The 23,719-nt window shown below is 42.4% G+C and overlaps 1 protein-coding gene across 3 annotated transcripts in view; it reads right to left on the bottom strand.

The window, feature by feature from the left end:
• Positions 1-23,719, bottom strand: part of SWT1 (SWT1, RNA endoribonuclease homolog) — a 69,307-nt gene that overhangs the window by 26,585 nt on the left and 19,003 nt on the right. For all 3 annotated transcript variants that reach the window (XM_019556682.1, XM_019556680.1, XM_019556681.1), the window contains exons 11-15: positions 22,180-22,328; positions 19,297-19,435; positions 18,130-18,275; positions 12,361-12,566; positions 10,582-10,710 (exon numbers count right to left, since the gene is read on the bottom strand). In XM_019556682.1, coding sequence (XP_019412227.1) covers positions 10,582-10,710; positions 12,361-12,566; positions 18,130-18,275; positions 19,297-19,435; positions 22,180-22,328 — 769 coding nt within the window. The remainder of the gene's footprint in view (positions 1-10,581; positions 10,711-12,360; positions 12,567-18,129; positions 18,276-19,296; positions 19,436-22,179; positions 22,329-23,719) is intronic.

Here is a 23,719-nt window from a genome sequence, read left to right as displayed (position 1 = left end):
CACCCCACCATACCCACACACCCTCCTACCACAACCACATACCCCACAGCCACACTTGTCCACACCCACTCTCCAACCACACAGCCCCTACATACACCCTCTTACCCCCACACACAACATAGAAGACTAAAACTATTTTGAGCAATTATGCAATCACCTCTAGATGCACTATCCAAACAGATCAATCAGAACAAAATATTTTAAAAATAAAATTAAAAAAAGTTGTAGTAGATGTTTGATTTATTTTAGTATATGATTGGTTTATTTTCCAGTTGCAAGATAGCAAGCCTCTCCCTCCCCCCTGCAGAGTACTTCCAGAGCAAGGGAAAGGACTTATAGTGGCACAGGTGAGGGGGTTAGGGGCAGGACTTCTGGTGCCAAGATGGCTACTGGGGCAGAGCACCTGTTAAGGGGCAGGTCTACCACTGCAGCCCTCGACAGCTCACCAAAATGCATTAATGGCCCTCCAGCTGAAATATTGCCCACCCTGACAGTTTCATAGTTGGTAGGGTCGAAAGTGACCTGAGCAGATCATCAAGTCCGACCTGCCATGGCAGGAAAGAGTACTGGATCAAATGACCCCGGCTAGGTGATTATCTAGCCTCCTTTTGAAGACCCCCAGGATAGAAGTGAGCACCACTTCCCTTGGAAGTTTGGTCCAGATCCTAGCTGCCCTGACAGTGAAGCAGTGCTTCCTAATGTCTAACCTGAACCTACTCTCAGTCAAGTTGTGGCTGCTATTCCTAGTTAGTCCTGGTAGTGCTTGGAGAAACAGGGACTCTCCTGTTCCCCACTGGTCCCCCTGGTAAGTTTACAGATGGCCACCAAATCCCCTCTCAGCCTTCTCTTGTGGAGGCTGACCAGGTTCAGGTCCCTTAGCCTCTCCTCGTAGGGCCTGCCCTGCTGACCCCTGATCATGCAAGTGGCCCTCCTCTGGACCCTCTCAATGCACATCCCTCCTGAAGTGCAGCACCCAGAACTCGACACAGTACTCCAACTGCGGCCTGACCAATGTTGCAATGGGGGGGGGGCTCACCTCCTTGGACCTGCCTGAGATGCATCTGTGGATGCATGACAAGGTGCAGTTAGCTTTACTGACCACGTCCTCACATTGGCAGCCCATGTTCATCTTGGAATTAATAACAACTCCAAGATCCTTTTCTGCCTCTGTGCTGACAAGAAGGGAGTTCCCCAGCCTACAGGTATGCTGCTGGTTCTCTCCCTAGGTGCAATATCTTGCACTTGTCAATATTGAATCCTATCCTATTCTCATCCACCCACCCCTGTAACCTGTCCAGATCTAGTTGTAGTCTGTCCCTCCCTTCTAGCATGCCCACCTCTCCCCACATCTTAGTGTCATCCATGAATTTGACCACCCCCTCGTCCAAGTCGCTGATGAGCTCTACCAGTCTAATATGCATTGATAGTCAGGATTTTATCAGAAATAGCTGCTGGACTGAGAAACAGTTGGAAGCTTGGGGGTGAGGGCGAAGAGGAAAAAAAAGAAAATCACACCCCTACCCAGCACAAAATTTACATATAGAGACTGGACCTTTAATTTGAATTGTTCAGGTATGGAAAGATCTGATCCAGTATATCAGTTTGATTACTATCAATAAAAGCCATCAGCCTGCGTTAATATTATTGTACAATTAGAAAATCTAACACCACATTGATTCAAGCTAAGTATTATCCCCCCACTATTTTTGAGAAGATCTTCTATACTTCTGTCTACACATAGGCACAAGAAAAGAAGAATGTCCCACTGCTGTAATAGCAATGTTCAATATAAAAACAGGGAAACAAGTCTAAAAAGATAAGCCACAGTTACAAAACCATTCCCAAGAAATGCCATGGTCTAAAAGCAGATCTTATCAAAATTGTTTTATTCGTTTGGTACCAACTACAGAAAAAACAACATTGGCCAAAAACTTTTTTTTCTACCATTAAAACATGATTGAATGGAAGTTAAAAGTAGCACCATGCATTTTTAAATACTATGGGCTTAATTTTCAGATAAAAATGCCAGATGAAATCCAAAACATCCAAATCTGTGTTTTGAATACTTCTGAAAAGTTCTTTAAAAGTTCTGAAAACCGTATTTTTTAGATATTAAGTTTATATTTTTAAACTTCAGTTTAAGAGTGTCTCTGTATCTGAACATTTTCTGCATGACACAAAGGCTCTTCATATTATATAAATATTTGCCATTAGACATTACTAGCATGTTGGAGCAGGGAAAAAGTCAGACAAAACATTTTATGCACTAAATATGCTTCATTATATGCCACAAACACTGGGTTTAAACTTTTGATACATGACGGTGTGTTTTTTATTGCAAATGCCCTGCAATCAGTTAAAAATTTACTTTGAAAGCCTAGTTGGAAACTATGAAATACTCTATAACTGGCAACAGAACAAGAGTACATTTTTCTTACCATATTGAGGAAAAATGAAAATTCAAACTAAACACCTAGCTACACTTACTGAAGTTAAGTTTTAGGTTTTTTTTAAAAAGTAAGTTTTAGAGAGGAAGAATATTATGCTGGAAACATTTAGGTGACATGTTTCTCACATAAAATTCTCCAGAGGACAGTCTAGGCATATTTTTTCCCCCATTTCTATGCAAGCTGTACCTGCCAGAAGAAACTGCTGTCTTAAGTCCCTCTAGGAACCTTCTTTGCTATTCTGGTTTAAAATGTTTAAGGAATGGCAAAAACCTATTTTTAATGCTCCCAACAGCATAGCAACTATATAAAAGTAAAACTGTATTTAAAATAATTAACAGTTCTATATTTAAAATCTTTCAGAGGATTGAGCTAGCCTGAGTAAAACAACAGATGTTATTAATATTGATATTAATATTTAACACTTAGTGTCACTTACCATAGCATCTTGAAGTGTTTATTACAAACGTTGAGCTAAATCCACTGCAGAAAAGTAGGTACAACTCCACTGAAGAATTTGAACCTGTTTAATTTATTTTTACAACACAGCTATTTTAACAGGACTCAAAATATGGTATAAAGAGGTCTCATTATTACAGAAATTCACAGAGCAAATCAGAAAAAAGCAGAGAAAAGGGAGTTCCAGCTCAATGCCTATCTCTCAAAAGGCAGGAAAAACAACATCTGCAATGTTATGAATAAATTCAGTCTGTACAGTTACAGAAAGATTTTAAAAAACCCACACCCTAGTTGTGCAAAATATGTAGGGGCAAGTGCTAATGTAGTTTTACTTCAGACTAAAGTGCACTGTTTTGCCAGGGCTCAATGCTGCATGGTGGTCAGCACCTCATGGCATCAGGTCATAAATACAGACCCCATTTTCTCTTAAGGATGTCAATGACAGGCTAGATCTATGAGCTTCAATAAAAGCAGAGCTGAGCATAGGCAATACTCCCAGACCTCAGCAGTACTATTTGCGAATCTGAGAAAAGATTTACATTGGGTATGTATGCATGCCCAATTATATGGCTCCAAAACAGGATGCTATACACAAGGAAAGGTATAAAGCAACACTAACATTTAAGGAATATTAAGTTAAGACAAAACTTGTAATTACATAATATATTTTATAAAACTATACTGGCTTTCCAATGTGTCCAGATCTAGCCCGCCAGGCCATTCTATCCAGCCCACAGGGCCCCTAAAAAAAAAATAGAAAATTACTATTTATTTGCTCCTACCTGCCTGTCAAAGATGACAGGAGCCAGGGGCAGTAGGACTCAGAGGAAGCTAGTGGCAGGACCCAGCAGCAAGGTCTGCCCAGCCCTGGCACCTAGCAGAGGCTTCTGGCCTGGGACCATGGAGCTGTTCCTGCTTCCCTGAACCAAAAAGGGAAATGCGATCCTCAACAGTTTGCCAAAACTCAGTAAGCAGCCCAAAATAAATGCCTGCCCCTGGTCTAGGAGGTCAAAAGATTTCCCCACAGGAATCAGACCCTGGTTCTGCCTCTTCCTCATCCCCTCAATCTCTGGAATTATGATCACCTGAACAAAATTAGTCTAGAACTTTCCTCAACTTTCAAATGTCTTTCTTGTGCTTCAGCAAAAGAACCAGACAAAGTGCTGATATCTGGCAATGATACAACACTGTTTGGCTTCACAAGCTGGCAGAGTATAAATTTAAATCATTTACAACCTTCTAGACGTTCATATGTGTTTATCTTTAGCCAGTTTAAGATAACAGAATGGCCTGTCACAACCCCATCCACAGCACGTTCCGAGCCCCAAATTCCTCCCTGCTGACCAGCTGCTTGTCCCACAGAACAAACACAGGTTTGCCCAGGGGTACTTGTTATTCCCACAAGCCTCAACTCCACTGCCCTTATACTGGAACTCATAGACACAGTAGGAGAATCCCTGAGCCCCAGGTGGTGGTGGTCTCCCCTTAGTCTTGTAGAGGTTTTAGGTCCCTCTTTTCATAGACTGGGATGGCCTGGAATATCACTAGCCCAGAAACCTCTCTTCACCAGAGGCAATCAGAAAGGAAACAAAAAACAAAAGGATTTGTTATCTATGGGGAAAGAATTGTACAAGCAAAACTGACCATATGTTTAAAGATGAAATAAAAAGACAAGTTACGTTTCTTACCCTCAACTGGCACAGTGGTTCTGAACCTTTTTTTTTCCTGGCACCCCACTGCTGGGAGTGGAGTATGACGGCAGCTTAGGGGCAGGGGAGCTGCTGACACATGGCATGGCTCCTCTTTTCTGTGTGGCGCTGCCAGCATTGCCCCCGTGACCCTCACTTGGGTCACGACTCAGGGTTGGGAAGTGCTAGACTATAATATAGCTCATCCAAGAGTCCTGCCAGTATCTCCAGAATTCAGCCTTTCTGCTGATTCTGCCATCCTTAGCTGCCAGGGCCTTAGACCCTTCTCCATTCTGGGAAAAATCCAAAAGACCTTGGCTTCCACACAACCAGTCCTTATGATATCTCCAAACCAGCCCAACCTTCTGCATTGTAACAATTCTTGACAAGTCTCCAAAATCCTTCAGACATTTCTTTTGTCCTAGGACACCTGGCATTCCTTTGGCTGATGAGCTATTCCTTTCAGATGCCTTTGCTACCAAGAGATTGTTTTTCCCATTACATGAAGATAGTAAAGTTGGGTGCCCATCCCACTAGTGGCCCCTGCTGTCTTCAATTGGGAACGAAAATTGTCCTTTCCGTAGTATCACGACAGCAAGAGAAATGTAGCAGTTCTGCCCACTCCCACCCTTAGTATGCATCCCTCAGTTCCTTTGACTAAACCATATCCAAAAATCATAAGGATACATAAAGTTGGCATCATATAACCCCCACAGTAATAAAAATGAGATAAATGGATACAGCGTAACACTACCTTTCCAATGAGACCACCTACTCACCATGTCAGTGGAACAAACACCATAAGAGCTAAATACAAGGTTCTTTGGGCAAGCCTGATCAAATAGCTGGAAAAACTCGTTTGCATGCTTTGGGGTACAAATACCCTTCGGCAGGTGATAAAGCATCTGCAGTTGGTCTGTGCTCTTCCTGGACAGAATCAATAGTCAAAGAATACCTGACAAAGGGTATTTGTCCCCAAAAGCTTGCCAAGAAGAATTTTTCAAACTATTTGAGTTGGTCTAATAAAAGATATCAGATTTACCCAAAGAACCTTGTCTGCTTATGTCCTTAGACCAACATGACTACAACCTATACCCATAAAAGATGTAGGACATCCCAAAAAACCTTCAGTCCATGGTGGGGGTTTATAACTGTCCATGAAAAATCCATTCCATTTTCTTTCTTTTGAATGAGCAAAGCTTATGTAGAGATACAGCAGTGGCCTCACACTGACTATACATAATACTCAAGAGCCAAATGGTTACAAATGAAACACTTTTCTGAGTGGTGCATGTTCCCAAAACAGGTCTCTGCCTCATTCCAACTTATTTAAAAAGAGGTAATGTTGTGGGATAAGCATCTATACCACTGGTTGTCAACTGTTTTAGACTCTAGGCACCCCTTTAACTTTTGTGAATTGAGCACCGCCCTATTTCAAAAGCTAAATTTTTATTACATCCTTGAACAGAGGCCTGGTTGAAGAGGGTAAGGGTGGTGGGGAAGAAGCAAACGGGGATGAGAGTACTTATGTCCTTGCAAAGGGGCTGGGCAGTTCTGGGGGTGAATGGAAGAGCAGCAGCCAGGCAGAAATGGGCATGTCCTTACCACCTTGCACTGGGGAGGCTTTTAGGATGATGGGAAGGGAAGAGGTACATCCAGGTAAAGATGGGCATGTACTTACCTCCTCACTCCCCACAGCACCCTTCAAAAGAATCTCATATCACCCCAGAATGCTACAGCACCCCATCCGAGAATTACTAATCCATACTAACACCAGCAATCCTCTTCTTATCAGCCACTAAAGATGGCAAATGAAAAAGCACAAAGCAGCAGTCCAACCACAATAAGTACATCTAATTGGCCGGGGTAGAGCTTTGTGTTAGTACAGCAAGCATTATTGCAGTACCCCAGGCATATAAATAACTATTAGAAAGCACTACTTTAATTCACTACCGATGTGGAACAGGTTGAAACTCAACATGCAAATTAGAGTTTTCACATCTCACAGCTAAACCCCTAAATACTAAGGGATAGACTTAAAGATGAGAAGGTGGGGATTTGTTAGTCTTCAAAAACTAAAAGCACTGTTATAAAGAGCACGCTAGTCAAATGACCCGTGTCCATAGGGGACAATAAACAAAGAAGAAAAAAGGCTTAAATTACAACATGGGAAAAGTGGGTTTAAGACTGAGTGGAAAAAAAATGCAGAGAGATGTTGTGAAATCTCTATCATTGGAAGCTTTAAATACAGATCAGAAAAAAAACCTTTGTCTGAGATCATTTAGCAGAGTTTTTTTTGGTTATAACTTTTACCTGACCAACAACACAGCTGAGAGAAATCCCAAACACGCTCTCAGGCACATGGGCCTGAGAATTGTACTGTGCTCAAAAAGAGCATTTTGTCTTTGAGAGCCCAACGTGAATCTTTTATTGGACCATTTGTATTATCAGAAGACAAACATCTAAAAAACCTTGCTCCTTTCCTGGACCATCAGCACTCCAATCCTATTACAGTAGTGAAATGGTTTAGATCAGTGTGTACAACCATTCTAGGCTGTGGGTTGGATGAGCAGTAGAGGGTCACCTCATGCTACAAGAGTGGGTCAGGCCCACTGCCCAGCCCTGTGCACCAATCCTATCCAGCTCATAGAGTCTTGTCATCTGTCCTGCCCCTTTGGCAACAGAGGAGCAGTGGCAGCATTAATTGCCACCATTTCCTCTGCCAAATTTTTGGACCTGTCAACCACTCTCCTTGCCAATTTTGTTCTTGGGCTGGATGACACAGCTCATTGGATCAAATCTGGCATGTGCACTGAAGGTTGAGTACCACTGGTTTAGACAGAGATGGTGCTACCATGAACTGACTGGTGAGCGAGCTAAATGACCTCTCAAGGTCTGTTTCAATCATATTTTGCCCATGAAAAAAGCTATTCTACCACTTTATATCAGAACAAGTGGGAGAATAAGTGTGATGTGCACCTATTCCTCCAACTGATATTAACAGAAGATACAGCAGCTCAACATTTCTTAAGAGGCCAAAAATAAAAGACCAACATAGACAAGTGCTCAGCACCCAGCAGTTACAATTGTGAAAAGTCAGTATAATGAGCTCTTTTGAAAACCTGGCTATTTGTGCTGGCATGTAGGTAAATATCTAAAATCCTGAGTGATTTTGAAAAATAAAGCTGTAAATGGTTATACATCTTCGTAAATTGAAAATCAACTTTTCCTCTTAACTGTGATATAATTTAGGAGAATGAAATGTGTTTTCAACTTTCCACTTCTTTGAAAAAGCAGCAAGAGTTGAGAATAAACGCATAAGTACCAAGGAAAATCATACGTCCTACCCATATCATGTTATCCTATTAGTTCAGTTCTAGTCCTAACCTCTTTCAGGAATTGAGAAATTCTTTTGAAGCTAAAACAAGACCTCCACAGAATATAAATTAAGTATTTTCAGATCCAACCTTTTCAGAACTGGAAGCAATTTTGCTGTCAAAAACCCAACAGGTTATGCTCTATTACTAATTACACCAGATATTCTACATTTTACCAAAAAAATACCACAAACACTTCCCAAGAAATGTAGTGCTTACTAATAGGATTATCTTACCGCGGTTTTATAGGAGCAAGCAAAGTATCTGCTAGCATTTGCTAGTATTGGGTCCTAACATTAAAACATTCTTTTAAATTCTTGGTGGAAAGTACAGTTATTACATTGATTTTCCACCAAAAGATTTCATTTTATGCCTCTTCTAAATATTTGATGAAAGCTAAAATTTGAGAGGCACTGTAGAGTATAATTATGTTGGGTTTATCCAGTAATCTTGTCTTCATTAACCGTTCTCTATCCATACTTGAAACTGGAAGTGCGGGGGGGGGAGGGGAATGATCCAATCTTTTTTTTGTAATTGATTTTAGCTTAGATGGGTTAGAGAAATTATGGGGAGAAGGGAGGAGAATGCTTATTAGTTTACTACATGTTCTTGGCACACCCACATCTGTACAAATTTTAAAGGCAACACTGCACTTGGAGAGCATCCTACATGTGTTATTGCAATCTACAGCCAACATCGCTATTACCTTTCTAACTTTAAAAGCTGACTCAAAAGTTGTCCAGGAAACCTTAGTGTAATGCCTCATGCACAATTACATACTTCAGCAATTGCAAATTTCACTTTCTTTGCATCTTTAATAATTAAGAACTTTTATTTCATTTGACAAAGGGAAGGGGAAAAAAACTATACACTTATGACATGCATCACAAAAGCAAACATGGGTTTAGTTATCAAATACTCTGTTAACCTTTAAGCAGCCACAGTAATCCTCCCAGTTTGTTGATACGGAGATCTAAAGTTGGAGAAATTTATTTAACCAAAGGAATATTCTGATGGGGTAACTCAAATGGAATCCAGTTAAGCTTCTAATATAAATTGTCTGTTTTACTAAATTAGGTTTTAAGATTTTTTTAAAGTTACAAGAACCAGAGGAGTTATCTTTTAGTCAGATAAAGAAAGGAAGCTTCCAAACACTGTGAAAAATTCAGGTTTTAATAGCAGTCTCTCTTTAGATTCATACTGCTTCTTGCACATATATTCGATAAAATAATAATCTAACACTGCAGAAGTAACTTTTAAAAAACTCGGTAAAAGATATGAACTAAAATCTTAAAAAATATATTAACTAAATCTTTAAGTTTACACATCTAATATAATACCAGACTAAGAAGTAAGGTATCTTAGTTTTCAAGTTCTGACTTTTTGTTTTGATGTTCAATATTGCAATGAGTTAATTACTAATTTTATTTAAAGAAAAAATTCAGAAGCCTCAAACCAATTTAAATGCCTTTACTCAAGGTTAAACCAAGGAAACCCTGTAGGTGGAGGGTGTAGCTGATTTTTAAAAGGTAACTTTCAAAATCACTAGTTTAATTCCACAGTGCCCCCTACTGCAAGTCCATAAAACAACATCACAGTTATTTCCAAATTAGTTATTTGATTTCATACTCTGCACACAAAAAAATTTAAATATCTAAATTTACATTTTATGCCATTTAATTTTAATTGCATAAAAGAAACAAATAAACTAAGTGATTTGCTTAAAGCTACTCCTTAAAGTCATACGTAGAAGCAACTACATGAAAGATCCCTTAAGTTTGGGGCAATATAGTAATTATCCATTAAATTCTATATAAAGATTAAAAAATAAATAAAAAAAGAATTGATATCGTCAACTTTGTTTTATATATAGAATCAGTGAACCCTTATAGGTTTTGTTTCTAATAATTTTAATAGGACTAGCCAAGAAAGTAGGATATCAAAAATAATTTTTAAAAAAAAGTAAAAATACCCCTGCACATCAAGGCTTACACTGAAAATGCTGCTGAAAAGTATTCTGTTCTTGGTTTGTATAATGACGAAGACAGATTTTGAAGTCAATGCCTACTCATACTAGCCATCCCATTTTCAAAGTCAGTGGACTGTCTCCACAAGCAAAGGAAGGGAAATTTAGCCAAGTGTCCAGAAGAAAGTGGTGCATCTGCTATAGCACATATCAGAATGCGGTCTAAAACCACCAGCTAGGTAACCTTTCAACCCTCCAGCTTGGTGCAAAGATAAGCAGACAAAAATGCAATCACATCACACAGACTGCAGCTACAGCCAGATCAAGGCAGATTTCATCTTATCTTACCTATACTTAGCATAGATGTTAGTGACTGGTCACCGAGTCCTAGAAGACAAATACCACTATCCCACCACTACTCATCACCCTCCCTTTTCTCTCCCCAAAAAACAGATGGGATAACTTAAGAGATCCAATGGCTAGCCATGAAGCGTCTGCAGCTCCAGATTTCTCTATTACTAACTGAGAAATATATCTTCCAAATACAGGTACCAGTTTCAGAATTAGTGAAAGACAGAACAGCACATAGTAAGCTGCAATTCAGCCCCACAAGTGAAGATATTCCAAACAGCTAATATACTTACCTACGAATGCCTTCAAGAATATCATTCACAGCTGCCATCAATTTCTGTAGACCTAAGAAAGCTTCTTCAAATGATGTCTTTGCAACGGTGCTGATAATACTTGGGTTCAACTTCTGGAAAATGTCGATACTAACAAAGACAAAACACAGTGGAAACATTCAGTCACAAGAAGCCAGTAAGAACACTCCTGTTTTGCTTCCTATTATGGAAAAGGAGAAGCACTTCAGTACAACTCCACCACATACTGTATTTTGACTAAGGGAAGAGAACACCACACTCTAGAAGGTCAAATACAGATAAGAGATACATCTGTGTAGTTCAAAACTACCAAATGTAGTATAAAAATTTTATTTTGTTTGGGTAAATTTGCTTAATCAAAGGTGCTTAAAAATAACAGACCCCAGCAATTCCACAGTACCACAACAAAAAAGCATATTACAGAGAACCATTTTTAAATAAATTAACACTGTATGATAGCTATATAGTATCTTTCACCTACAGGTTTCAAATGAGTCTCAGAAAACTACCACTACACCTATTTTCATCCATGCATTTAACATGCACAATTTCAGATTTATACAAGCTAATATTATGGCAGTGAATCCCATAAATAGCTTTTGGGCATCTTGATTAAAAATGAAACCCTGAATACATTTTTGTTCTACACCTACTAAGGGCAAGGATTTAGTTAAAATTAAAAGGAGAAGAACTAATCAATGGGAAGGCCACACACCTTTGCATTTTCACCATTTTTTAAATTATTTGTATAATATAGTTTAAAAAAGAATATAGCTCAAATTCTAAAAGACTTGGTTATAATAAATAATGCAAAAATAAGTCTGTAAGGAAAATAACCTCGTGCCTTATCTTAATCATTGATAAACACTAAGACAATGATTTCTCAACCAAGGTGCTACAAGATCCTTTTAGCAATGTTGTGGGGTACCACGCAGTATTAGATGTGCATATACTTGCACATGACACACAAAATAAATCCAGGGATTTCAAATAGGAATCTCTCATGTCAAAAACATTCTGACCTGCTGTGGTCTTCCTGAATTCTTTACAATGGAAAGATTACTCTATATTTCTGTAATCAAGAAATAAGTGAAAGCTAAGAGCCAGCACTAGCACTAAATCAGTTTATTGAACTTCTATCCCAGGTTCCCTCCAGATTCAAGTTAACTCGTGGTCCCACAGAATCCCAGAATGATTTGCATCTCCCCTGCAATCCCAACACCCCCCACCCCACTCCAGTTGCAGGGTGGTGGAATAGCCTTGGCCCAAGCTGTCTGCTCCACCAAGCAGGAAGGCATGCTTTAGTGCCCCCCAGCTTCTGGCCTGGGCCACTGCAGGCTCATGGCTGCATTTCTGGAATCAAAAAGTAACTGAATGTCTGTTCACTTGCTTATCAGTTCAAATGATGGAGCTTAGATCACTGTTTCCCAACCAGTGTGCTGCAGCACATAAGTGTGCCATCAGAAATGAATAGGTGTGCCGCGGAATTTTGCCGTGGCAATGAGCTACAATAGGTATGAGGAGAGGGAATGTCTTAACAGGTGTGTTGTGAAAATTTTTTATTACTGTAAGCATGCCTTGGGCTGGAAAATGTTGGAAAACACTGGCTTTGACAAACCTGCAAAGATCAAATTGACTGCCTGTACTTACTCTATAATCAATGTATACATAGCAAAGAGACACAATATCCAAACACATGCATGGGGGGGGACATGAACGACTAATAGCACGTTAAATCTGAACTCTTTCAGCATGTCCTACCTGTACAGGTTTATCGTATTCCAAACACTTTCAAGCACAGACCAGATTTCTAGATGTCTGTTATCTCGGGCCAGCTGGGAATCTGACAATGATTTGCCTTCTTCACAAGTCTGCTGGTGTAGTGTCACATCTTCCATTTTTTCACATGCAGCATTTTCTGAAACTTCTTCAGGGGCTTCTGATTTATGGTTACGGTCTGACCCATCCTTATGAAAACGATATTAATAAAAAAGATGCCATAAGGAGCTAATTATTCTAAGTGTTTTTACACAGGCTTTCAGACAAGTGCTGAGAATCTCTGACAATTATAAACGAGGGCTGTTCAAAATCTAGACAGTGGGGGGATCCACAACCTATAAGCTGCAGAACCTTAGGCCACACACCTGGTGGGTCTCCCACCTGCAACTGCACAAGCAGCCCAGCTCTCCCCCACTGCGTGAGCAGCACAGTCAGCCTGACTCCCCTCTGCTGTACAGGTACAGCAGTCTCCCTTTTGATCACACGTGCAACGTGGGCAAACTGGCTGCCCTCTAGCTGCAGGTAGTACAAACAACCCAGCTCTCTCCTCACCATGTGGGCGGCATGACTAACTCAGCCCTTTCTTCACTGTGCAGGCAGAGTGACCAGGCTGGCTTCTTTCCATTGCATAAGTAACACAGCTTCCCTCCTGGCCTCAAGCAAACTGGCCCCTCTTGCCATATGGGCAGCCTAGATCTCTCCCTGCTATTCATGTAGCACCCTCCTGTGGCCTGGCCCTCCACAAGCAGGAGGAGAGACTGGAGATTCCAGCCACCACTGCAATAGTAGGAGCAGGGGTGAGAGGGTGGGAGCCAATATGCATTTTATAATACTTGGAAAGTGCCCCATATTCCATGCAAAATGCTACATTGAAACAACACCCATGACAGGAAAATCTCCCCCCTTCCCCCCACCTGTAAAAATGTAAACATCAAGTCAACGAATACAACTTGCTCGGTATTATAGCTTGCCGTGATCAAACCTAGGAATAGAAACCCTACGGTTCTAAAATCTGCTACTTCCAACTAATGACAAATTCACAGATTCATAGATGTTAGAGTCAGAAGGGACCTCAACAAATCGAGTCTGACCCTCTTCCTACATAGGAAAGGGGGCTGGGGTCAGATTACCCCATCCAGAGGGTAACAGGTCAAAGCCACTCTCAATATCAGCTGTTCCCAGTCACTGATCCGAGCAGATTTCATGCCGCAACAGGTAATGTGAGCAACAAAACCCATAAAGATGACTTGGCATCCATGGCAAATCAATATAGTACAACAGAAATGTCATCCCAGTGAAGATCATGAAGTACCAAGGACAGTTGCGAGTTGAGATAGTACCTCAGGTGGCTTGTGAAATGATTCTGGGGTGAGATTGGCCACCTATATATGATGCCCTGGAGAGAATTAAAGAAGCTGAGGTAGAACATCCCCATTTGCAGAACAATGACAGGTGGCTTGGGGAGGCTAAGGATAATGTTGACTTAGAGAATATCACAAGCAGAGCCCAATTCCAGAAGGCAAAGGAGGAAAATGAAGAACTCCAGCAGATCTGGTGGGATGAGGTTACCCAGGTTGATGGGGAAGGGGTGCATCAAATCCCGCATACCCGAGACCCTCATTAAGAAGTAAGACAGAATCTCTTGTATTGGATAAAAGGGGAGTCCAAGGTGGGGACAGAAGTTGCCCAGCTTATGGTATCTGCCCAGTTTTGGAGGGTTTTATGGAAACTTGGCCTCCTGTGGGCATACCATGTGCATCTGAGACACAACAAAATGGTTGCCAAGATTACTTTACAGTTCTTCTGGCTGGGGCTATATCGCCTACCCAGCATGCCAGCAGGTTAAAAAGATTGGACCACCGCATGCGCCTCTTCAGACTATGCCTATTAGAGAGACCCCCTTTGCCTGTGTTGCCAAGGATGTTGTGGGCCCTCTATTTAAAATCAATGGTGGTCACAAGTACATCTTAGCGTTTATTGACTATGCTATCCGTTACCCTAATGCTATACCACTCAGGGCACTAACGGCCTGCCCCTTGCATCACAGAAGAGTTATTGAGGTAGATCACACAAGTGAGCATTCCTAAGGAGATACTGACCAACCCAAGCCCTGATTTTATGCTGGGCATGTCGAAGGCAGTGTGCCAAACGTTAGGGATCAAGCACCTCTGCTCATCACCCACAGACTAATGGGCATGTGGAAAGGTTACATGGCACTCTTAAAAGGATGCTGTGGCATAGCGCACAGATGGAACCCCATAAATGGGATCTGTTGCTCACACCTCTTCTTTTTGCAATCAGAGATATTCCTCAAGATCCTATTATAGGGGTGAACTGATATTTTGGGGGCTGATACCGATAGCTGATTTTTAAGGAGGTATATTGACCAATAACAATCTGCTATCCAATATGCAGCTCTTCAGCTTGAAGAGCTGCATCCAGCTGCTAAGTCTGGTGCAGCGGAAGGGGAGGGAAGGAGTATGGGGGTGCAGATCAAGGCCCCTGCGGTGAGGGAGGGAATGGGGCTAGAGCTAAGGCTGGGCTGCGCTGGCCAGCAGGGGTGGGAAAGGGCATGGGACAGAGCCACAAGTGGCTCGTCTTGGGGGACGGGAGGGCAGGAGCATGTGCCCTCCAGATCTGTGTGGCGCAGGGTGGGCTGCAGTTGCGGGCTGGGGTCAGGTCGAGATAGAGGAGAGGAAGGACGTGGGAAGCGGTGGAGCAGCTCCCCCATCACTGCACGCAGCTCATCCAGTGCTCATCTGGTGGCTCCTGCCACTTGTCCAGGAGGGCAATGGGGGGGGAGAAGGGCACTATTTCCAATACAGAAACTCTTTGTGAGTGCTGATCCAATACCAGCATGATGTATCGGTGCACCTGTACCTGACGCAACTTAAATGGGGGATGTGTCATAGAACAGCATGCCGCATGTGCCAACTCCGCTGTGGGTGAGTTCTGGGAGCCACAGCATGATCCCAAAGTGATATAATAGAATGGCCAGTAAGGGCGGAAAATGGCCAGCAGGCATGGGGCTAATGGAAAGGGTGTGACAAGCAGTGCTGTTGCCACAATTTAAGCACCGGTTCGCTGAGGCTTCAGGGGCGTGCAAAACGCGACATCACAGGTCTGCACCCATTGGCAGGTGCAAAAAAGACAACTGGAGCCAATCAGCCAAAGAGAGAACACTACACTCCAAGTTTCAATTAGAACAGTGGTAAGAAACTGCCAGTTCCCCAGCTGGTACGGGAAGAGAGCAGCACCAATAGAAGCCCCTACCGAGGCATGGTGAAGGTACAGGCACTTTCTTAAATTGATTATTTTCTGATGGACTTGTCAAGATTGAGTTGAAAGACATAGCTTTGTAATGTGGGTAAGGAGTCTCGGCTCTAAGGGAGAGTAAAGCTCCGAATACTCGATACAAGTGGGGTAATTAACTGAAGCCAGGAAGGCAGAACATCCCAAAGTTGATTGAGGGAATGGTGTTGGATATTCACTGGCTGTGAACTGACACCAAGTTTAATGTATTTGTTTGAGAACAATGAATTTATCAAGTACTTTGTTTGTTTGTTGGTTTCTTGTTGTGAGTCTATGAATTAATTAGAGCTCCATGAGTTTGAGAACTCCTGTGGACTAATGATGGACTGTGTTAATGATGTACATCTCGTATAATGTCTCCGCAGGGCTAGCTGTATTCAAAGGCCCTCAAAATCATTAATAGAATCCCGGAGTAGCTTATAGGTCTCACATCACACTAATTTAAGGCGGTCAGGAAGATCCAACTGTATCCATCTAGGGGCAGGAATATCAATAACTGTTAGGCCTTGGTTGGCAAGGGGATGAGGTATAGGGGAGGAGTCCCAAAAGGCACCAACAACGGGAGTGCACCCACAGGTTATCTGTATCACACTAGCAGTAGCCAAATGTCATGATTTTTGAGGTTGTTCTTGAAGTCTGCACTTCAGGAATATAAAAAAAACTTAGCTCTTTCATACATATAAAAGAAAGAGCTAAGTTTTTTACATTCCTGAAGTTTAGGCTTTAAGACCAATGCCAAAAATCATGAGAATTGGCAACACCGTACTAGGAACCTCCGTTTTACTTAAGATCAGGACATGGCTGGCGAACTGAGGGAGCCTACCCATGGATGCACCACTTGATGCACTTTAACACTCAAGCAAGGAGGCGCCAAGCCAGGGCAGTACAATGCTGAATAGAAAGACAGCTGTACACCTGAATAGCAAAACCAGGTACATACCCAAAGAACCTTTTCTGCCAAATTCCATCAAGGATATTTTTGTTTGAAATATCTTAAATTTAAAATAAAAATAACATCACTTGTAATGAAAAAGGAATTACATTTGGAGGCTATCAGTTTTAACAATACCCTGTTAACTCCCAGTTAACATTATCTATAATATTTTATTTCATAGATTTTATAGACATTTGAGCTGGAAGGGACATTTGGACCAGAGGATCATTGAGTCCAGCCCTGTCCCAGGGGTAGGAAGTCAGCAGGGATCATAGGATCCCAGCAAGATAAGCATCCAAATGTGTCTTGAAGGTGTTCAAAGTGGGTGCTTGAACCACCTCCGGCAGAAGTCTATTCCAAAGCTGGGGGCTCGAACAGTGAAGAAGTTCTTTCTTATGTCCAGCCTGAATCGATCACAGTAAACTCTGTGACAGTTCGATCTTGTCATCCCTTGGGCCGCTCCAGTGAACAGACGCGACCCCAGATCCTGATAAGCACCCGATAAATTTATAGGTGGCCATCAGATCACCCCTGAGCCTGCACTTTCCAGACTGAAGAGCCCCATGGCTCTCAGCCTCTCATCATAAGGTCTGTTTTCCTGACCTCTGATCATGCACGTGGCTCTCCTCTGCACCCTCTCAAGGTTCTCTACATCCTTTTTGAATTGGAGAGCCCAAAACTGGACGCAGTACTCCAGCTGCGGCTTCACCAAGGCCGAGTACAACAGGAGAATGGCGTCCCAGGATTTACTTGAGAAGCATCTATGGATGCAAGCCAGTGTTTTGCTCGTTTTACTAGTTGCAGCATCACACCGAAGGCTCATGTTCATCTTGTGGTCAATCATGACCCCCAAGTCCCTTTCATCTGTGGTGCTAACCAGTGTAGCACTGCTGAGCCTATAAGCATGCTGCAGATTTTTCTTCCCAAGGTGGAGAACCTTGCATTTTTCAGTGTTGAATACCATCAGGTTCTCGTCCGCCCATTTCCTGAGCCTGTCAAGATCCTCCTGGATCACCCTCCTGTCCTCAGGTGCAGAGGCTTTACCCCAGAGTTTGGTGTCATCAGCAAACTTGGCCAGTCTGCTTCTGACACCAACGTCCACATCACTGATGAAGATGTTAAATAGTATAGGCTCTAGGACAGAACCTTGAGGGACCCCACTGGTCACAGGGCAGCAAGACGATTGGCTCCCATAGACCACCACCCTCCGGGTCCTACCACGGAGCCAATTCCCCAGCCAGCTGATCGTGGTGAAGTCAAGGCCACAGTTAGCCAGTTTAGCCAAGAGGTGATTGTGGGATACCAGATCGAAGGCTTGTTTAAAGTCAAGATATACAACGTCGCTCTCTTCCCCCTTGTCCAGGTGATAAGTCACCCGGTCATAAAAGGAAATGAGATTGGTCAGGCAAGACCTACCCGCAACAAATCCTTAGCTAGTTTGTAGTGTGAGTTCTCAACAAATCTAAAATTTGTTTTAGGCCAACATTTAATGACATGCAGCTTACCTCTTCAAATGAATGGAGCAGTTTATTCACCTGAGTAAAAGCCTGGGGAAGTACACCATCATAGTCTGATCTTGAGCTAAAAGCATGTAATAGTTTTTTGGATTCTCGGAGCAGGGTACCAGCTATTAAGGAATCAATCATTTTTCCTGGTAAAGACATTAAGATGGAAAATGAAATAGTTTTACAAAAGGTAAAACTAACAAGCCCCAAGAACCTAATTTAGTTTATTAAAATTAAGCAAGCAATAAGGAAACTGGCAATTCCAAGCTAGACCCAAATATAAATCATTACCAGGACTATCATTTCAAAGACATTACCATACTACTTAGAAACGTAAACAATCCAAAATATTATGTTAAGAAACACATTATGAAAGATTACTTTCAGAGAATATGAAAATCCTATAGATTTAAGGACTGAAATGTCAAAAGTACTTTACAAGGTTCAGTAGGCATAATTCCGTTTCCTTTTCAAAACAAAGAGCACCAGAATACTACCACAATTAAGACAAACCAAAAATCTGAAAAAATCTTTAAGTTTTAACTTTCACGAGTAGTGGTGAAAATATTCCCCTTTTTTGTAGTCAGTATCTGGACATATCTGAGAACACTTTAGTTTCTTCCTTCCCTCTGATTTTTGGCATAATTTAATATCGAAAGTTCTTTTTGTCCAAAATGTCATTCAGATACTGGCAAGAACCCCAGTTTTCTTAAGCTGGAATTACCCTGTAGGAAAATCTAAACTAAAAGCTTTCTCCAAGGTAAAACTTCTTCCAATAGACAGTGTCAGGAGTTTTCAACCTTTTTAAATAAGTGTACCTCTGACAGCCCCCCCCTTAATAAGTATACTGGGGGGAGGGAAGGGGGATGAACAGGCAGATGCAGAGCTGAGGTGGGGGGGCGGGAGATGACACAACAGCATGGGGTGGCAGCACTCCGCCCCCACACATCCTATGGGACCTTTCAAAGTACCCCCAGAGGTATGCATATGTACCCCTGGTTGACAACCCCTGGACTGCGTAATTCACATTATTCTTAAATGAAAAGCAGAGAAATAGCATACACCTACCTTTCCGCAATGCCGACATCTGTGATGAGAAAGCCTTAAGCTAAATCTGGGGGTTATGTTTAGAAGTTTATTATGATAGAAGTCGCATAAGATTCTTACCCTTACAAAGATGATTGTGCAGGTATTCAATAGTTGCAAATAATCTCCTTGGCACAACCTGTCCAAATACAGCAAACCAATGTTTTTTATAGCACTGTAGCAAGTCTGCTAGTGTCCATGGGGGTTTTAGGTACAGTATCTAAAATTGAGAAGTAAAAAATGCACACTCTCTTTCAATGCAAATTCACTCTTTGTACATTTTATAACTCTGCTATTCTCTACTGCTATTTATGTTTGCTGAAACACGCATCCAAGGTGTTCTCCAAAATGACAAGGCAATTTTTTCCTGGTGAGGTGGGCACCTATAAAATAACAAATCCTTGTCTTGTTCAGTTAACTTTCTAAATGGTATCTAGTTTCTGCTGTGATACAAGAAGATGTTTAACCTTTGTATGACACAGTGCATGAGTAGGGATCTCTTAATTTGCGATTTCACAGAAACTGCAAAATTGTCTACAAAAAACTTAGTAAGAACAAAATGCTGGCTCCCCAGTGGGAGCCAGCAATCCTCGCTACCTTGCAGCCCACCCAGAAGGGGCAGAAACTGGCTGGCAGGGTGGCACAAAGGTCAACCAGCAGCCAAGATGGTGGACATCCCCTCATCCCTCCTCCTCCCACCCCCAGGGCCTCTCTGCCAATCAGCAGCAAGGGGCAGGGCTGCTAGGAAGTGCCTGTGAAATTGGCTCTTCATGCCACAAATAAGCAACGAAAATTCCTTTATCTGGCCATGAATTAAAATAGGTCCCTATGCATGAGTACAAAAATGTTATCTGGATTCCTTGAAGGACATATTTCATGTATAATATACCCAGAAGATTTTTGAGTTTAAACAAGAAAGATTAATTTTTTAACTCAGAGAGCTGGCATCTTTCTTCCTATACAGACAGTACAGCACTTCGCTGTTACTCCCAAGAAAAATTTTTTCTAAACATCTTCACAAAGAGATTTTTGGGGGGAACATCTTCACAAAGAGTTACAACATTGAACAACAGAACAGATGGACTTAGGGCTACAGTCAAAATGCCAACATTCCTGTGTAAACTAACAAAAAACTCACTCGCTATACCTCAGGTTCCCCATCTGAAAAAAGGAATAATCGTAGCTTCCCTAAACCCTGGTGAAAACGAGATACTGGTGTTTGTAAAGCGTTTTGAGAATTCTTGAACACAACAACATTTTGGTACATACTACAAAAGTGTAAACTATCATTAGTAAGTTGTATACATTTTTAAAATTTGTATTTTACCTCAGTAATACTGTAAACTATTATAGTCATCAATATCAAAATATGCTCTGTGATATTCTATGCAAGTGGATGGCTCACAGGATTGAAAAAAGTAGATGCAAAAATCTTTTGCTTCTAGTTTACTGGTTCAAAAATCCTTCAAGGTTAGCAGTGACCATAAGAAGTCAAATGGGTGTTCAGTGGCCTGTGTAGAATGAGTGCATGTTCCTAGCCCAGGGGTAGGCAACGTTTTTTGGCCAGAATGCCGAAAAACCCTACAATACATAGCTTGGAAGATGCCAGAGTGCCATGCCAGAAAAACAAAATGAGGGCAGGGGGTACATGGCAGGATGCCCTGCTTGTGTTCCTTGCCCCCCAACCAATGCCCCTGTCCCCCAGCCTGGGCTCTGTGGCTGTCAGCAGCTACCCAGAACCTGGGCCAGCTGCAAATATCTGTTGGATCTCTGCCCCAGCCCCAGCTGCCTCCCAGCCCCAGGCTCTGGGGAGGCAGCACATGCCAGCAGTGCTTTCCTCTGTGCTGCCCTCACCACTTCTGCAAAGCAGTGTTAGAATCTGGCGCGGCACAGCACAGCAGGGGGCACAGAAAGCTGCCTGCTCTGAGCTCCCCACTGCCCTGCCACACTTGCTGCAGCTGCCCAGAGCCCAGCCAGCCCTGGCTCTGTAGCTGCTACCAACCACGAAGCCCAGGCCCCTTGCAGCCACCTGCTGGGAGCAGCCTGGGCTCCGTCGCTGGCAGCAGCTACCCAGAGCTGGGGCTGGCTGTGACATGCTGAGCAAAATGGCCTCACATGCCATGCCTGGCATGTGTGCTGGGGGTTGCAGACCACTGTCCTAGCCCAACACCCAGTAGAAAGCTTTCCATACACCACCACAGACATCAACGTTGACATCCATTTTAGCACATTTTCAAAAGAAGGCATGAGCTCAGAGACCAAATTACTTGAAGGAATAGTTCGTAAAGTTAAGTACAACTGAGCCCTACAAGTATAGCAATGAAGACTGTAGAGCTGGGGTGAGGAAAAGTATGCACCTACTGCTGTTGCCTACACTGAAGCTGTCCTACATGTATCAAGACATAAAAAGAGAAACCTAACATCATACATACCAGAATTTGTGTTAAACTGACGTAACTAATTCTCTATCCTAATTTCAAGATACAGCTAGAAAGCCACTAATGAAAATGCTAGTCTTATTTCAACTTTATTTATACAGAATAAATTGATAAATAAAGTGTTTCCCATCACATTTGCTTTCATATTAGCACACTTTCACATTAACGGGTTAAATAAAACTTAAAAATTCTAAGTACTGGCACAAAGGTACTGGAAGAATAGCGAGTATAATAATTGTATTAGCTGTGTTGCTGCTTTTTAGTTTTTAAGTTAAAAAAAGTTTTCATAATTCTTTAAAAATATTTTAGCAAAATTAAGTTTTGTGAAAACAATGCAACAAAAAAAGCAGATTTGCAAAAAAAGGTTTGATTTGCCTTTTAAAAGGTATCAGTCCTGTTTGTCATTAACATGGCCAATAAAAAAAAAACATGTCTTGGAGCCCAAAGTTTACTCTTCAACTCTTAGTATTAGAAAGACAATATGAAGCAGGTATCAAATATCAAGCAAGACAATATAGGTAATCACCTCCATCCAAAGATTTCCAAAGGCGATTTTCATTTCAGTCTCCAAAATAGAAGACAAAGCTTCCCCTAAGCTTTTTTCAAGGTTAAGAATAATGCTTGAGAATGGATCAGGAAGGTTAAAATCCTTCTTTGCGTCCTGGGAAACAGCATCTGTCAAATAACCACAATGAAAAGTACTTAACTACTTATTAGTCTTAGCAAACTACTAGGTCTATAACTCAATGTCTTGTTAGTGCTGAATTCTTGCCTGTAATCTCTTTAGCACTTTATCTTCCAGTTTTAGGTTTCTCTATCACTTTTCTCTGTAATGCATTGGGAGGGAGGAGGAAAGGGAGGGAGCAGGTACTGATTTTGAAGGGTGGCCATGACGTAGCCAGTGCCATAAGGCTGTTCCAGCTGGTGTGCAGCAAGCCAATCCTCCAGCTGCAGAAGCCCAAGCCTGCACTGCAGCAGTTGCAGCCACTGTCAGAACACAAGGACCACAGGACATAGTATCGACTTGGAAAGATGTGGGCAGTGGAGTCCCACAAGGCTCAGTCCTTGGACCGGTGCTGTTCCACGTCTTCATCAGTGACTTGGACAAGGGCACGGAAAGCACTCTGTCCAAATTCACAGACGATACCAAATTATGGGGTAAAGTTGACACACCAGAAGGTAGGGAAAGAATCCAAGGGGATCTGGACAGGCGGATCGTGGAAAAATGGGTGAAACAGAATAGGATGCAGTTCAATAAAAACAAATGCAAGGAGCTGCACCTAGGAAGAAGGAATCGTTAACACGCTTACAGGCTCGGGGGGACCTTTTCAGCAGCACAGCAGTGGAAAGGGATCTTGGAGACACTGTCGACTCCAGGATGAACAAAAGTCATCAATATGACAAAGTGATCAGTAAAGCTAACGGCACTTTATCATGCATTAGCATGTGCATGACAAACAGGTCCAAGGAGGTGGTACTTCTCCTTTATGTGGTCAGGGCACAGTTGGAGTACTGCGTCATTTTGGGCACCACACTTCAAGAGAGATGTGGACAACCTCGAGAGGGTTCAGGGGTATGCAACTTGTATGGTTAGGGGTATGCAAGCCATGAACAATGCATGCCCCCAGCAGCTGGGGGGCGGGGGGGGACATGGCGGCAGTAAGCAGGGAGCTCCTGCAGACGTCGCTGGTGCTGTCAGCTGGGGGGGGGGGTCAGCACCGACCAAGGGTCGACAATCACCCACAGTGGTAAGCAGTGACCGCCGGCAGGCACCACCGACACTCTTCATGGGGGGGGGTGCACCACCATGCTCAGAGGGTGCATGTACACCCCTACGCATCACTAACGCTGCAGGCAAAACCCTACAAGGAGAGATTGAGAGCCCTGGATCTCTTCAGCCTCTGCAAGAAAAGGGTGAACGGTGATCTTGTGGCTGCCTACAAATTCACTGGGGGGACAGCAAGGAATAGGAGATGCTCCGTTTACCAGGGTACCCCTTGGAGTAACTAGGAACAATGGCCACAAACTGACAGACAGCAGATTTAAATTAGACATCAGGAAGAACC

The sequence above is a fragment of the Crocodylus porosus genome, unplaced genomic scaffold (assembly GCF_001723895.1).
Source record: "Crocodylus porosus isolate Cpor-Errol unplaced genomic scaffold, CroPor_comp1, whole genome shotgun sequence".
Taxonomy (NCBI): Eukaryota; Metazoa; Chordata; order Crocodylia; family Crocodylidae; genus Crocodylus; species Crocodylus porosus.
The sequence above is the reverse complement of the archived record's forward strand: the minus strand, read 5'-3'. Positions and strand labels throughout refer to the sequence as shown.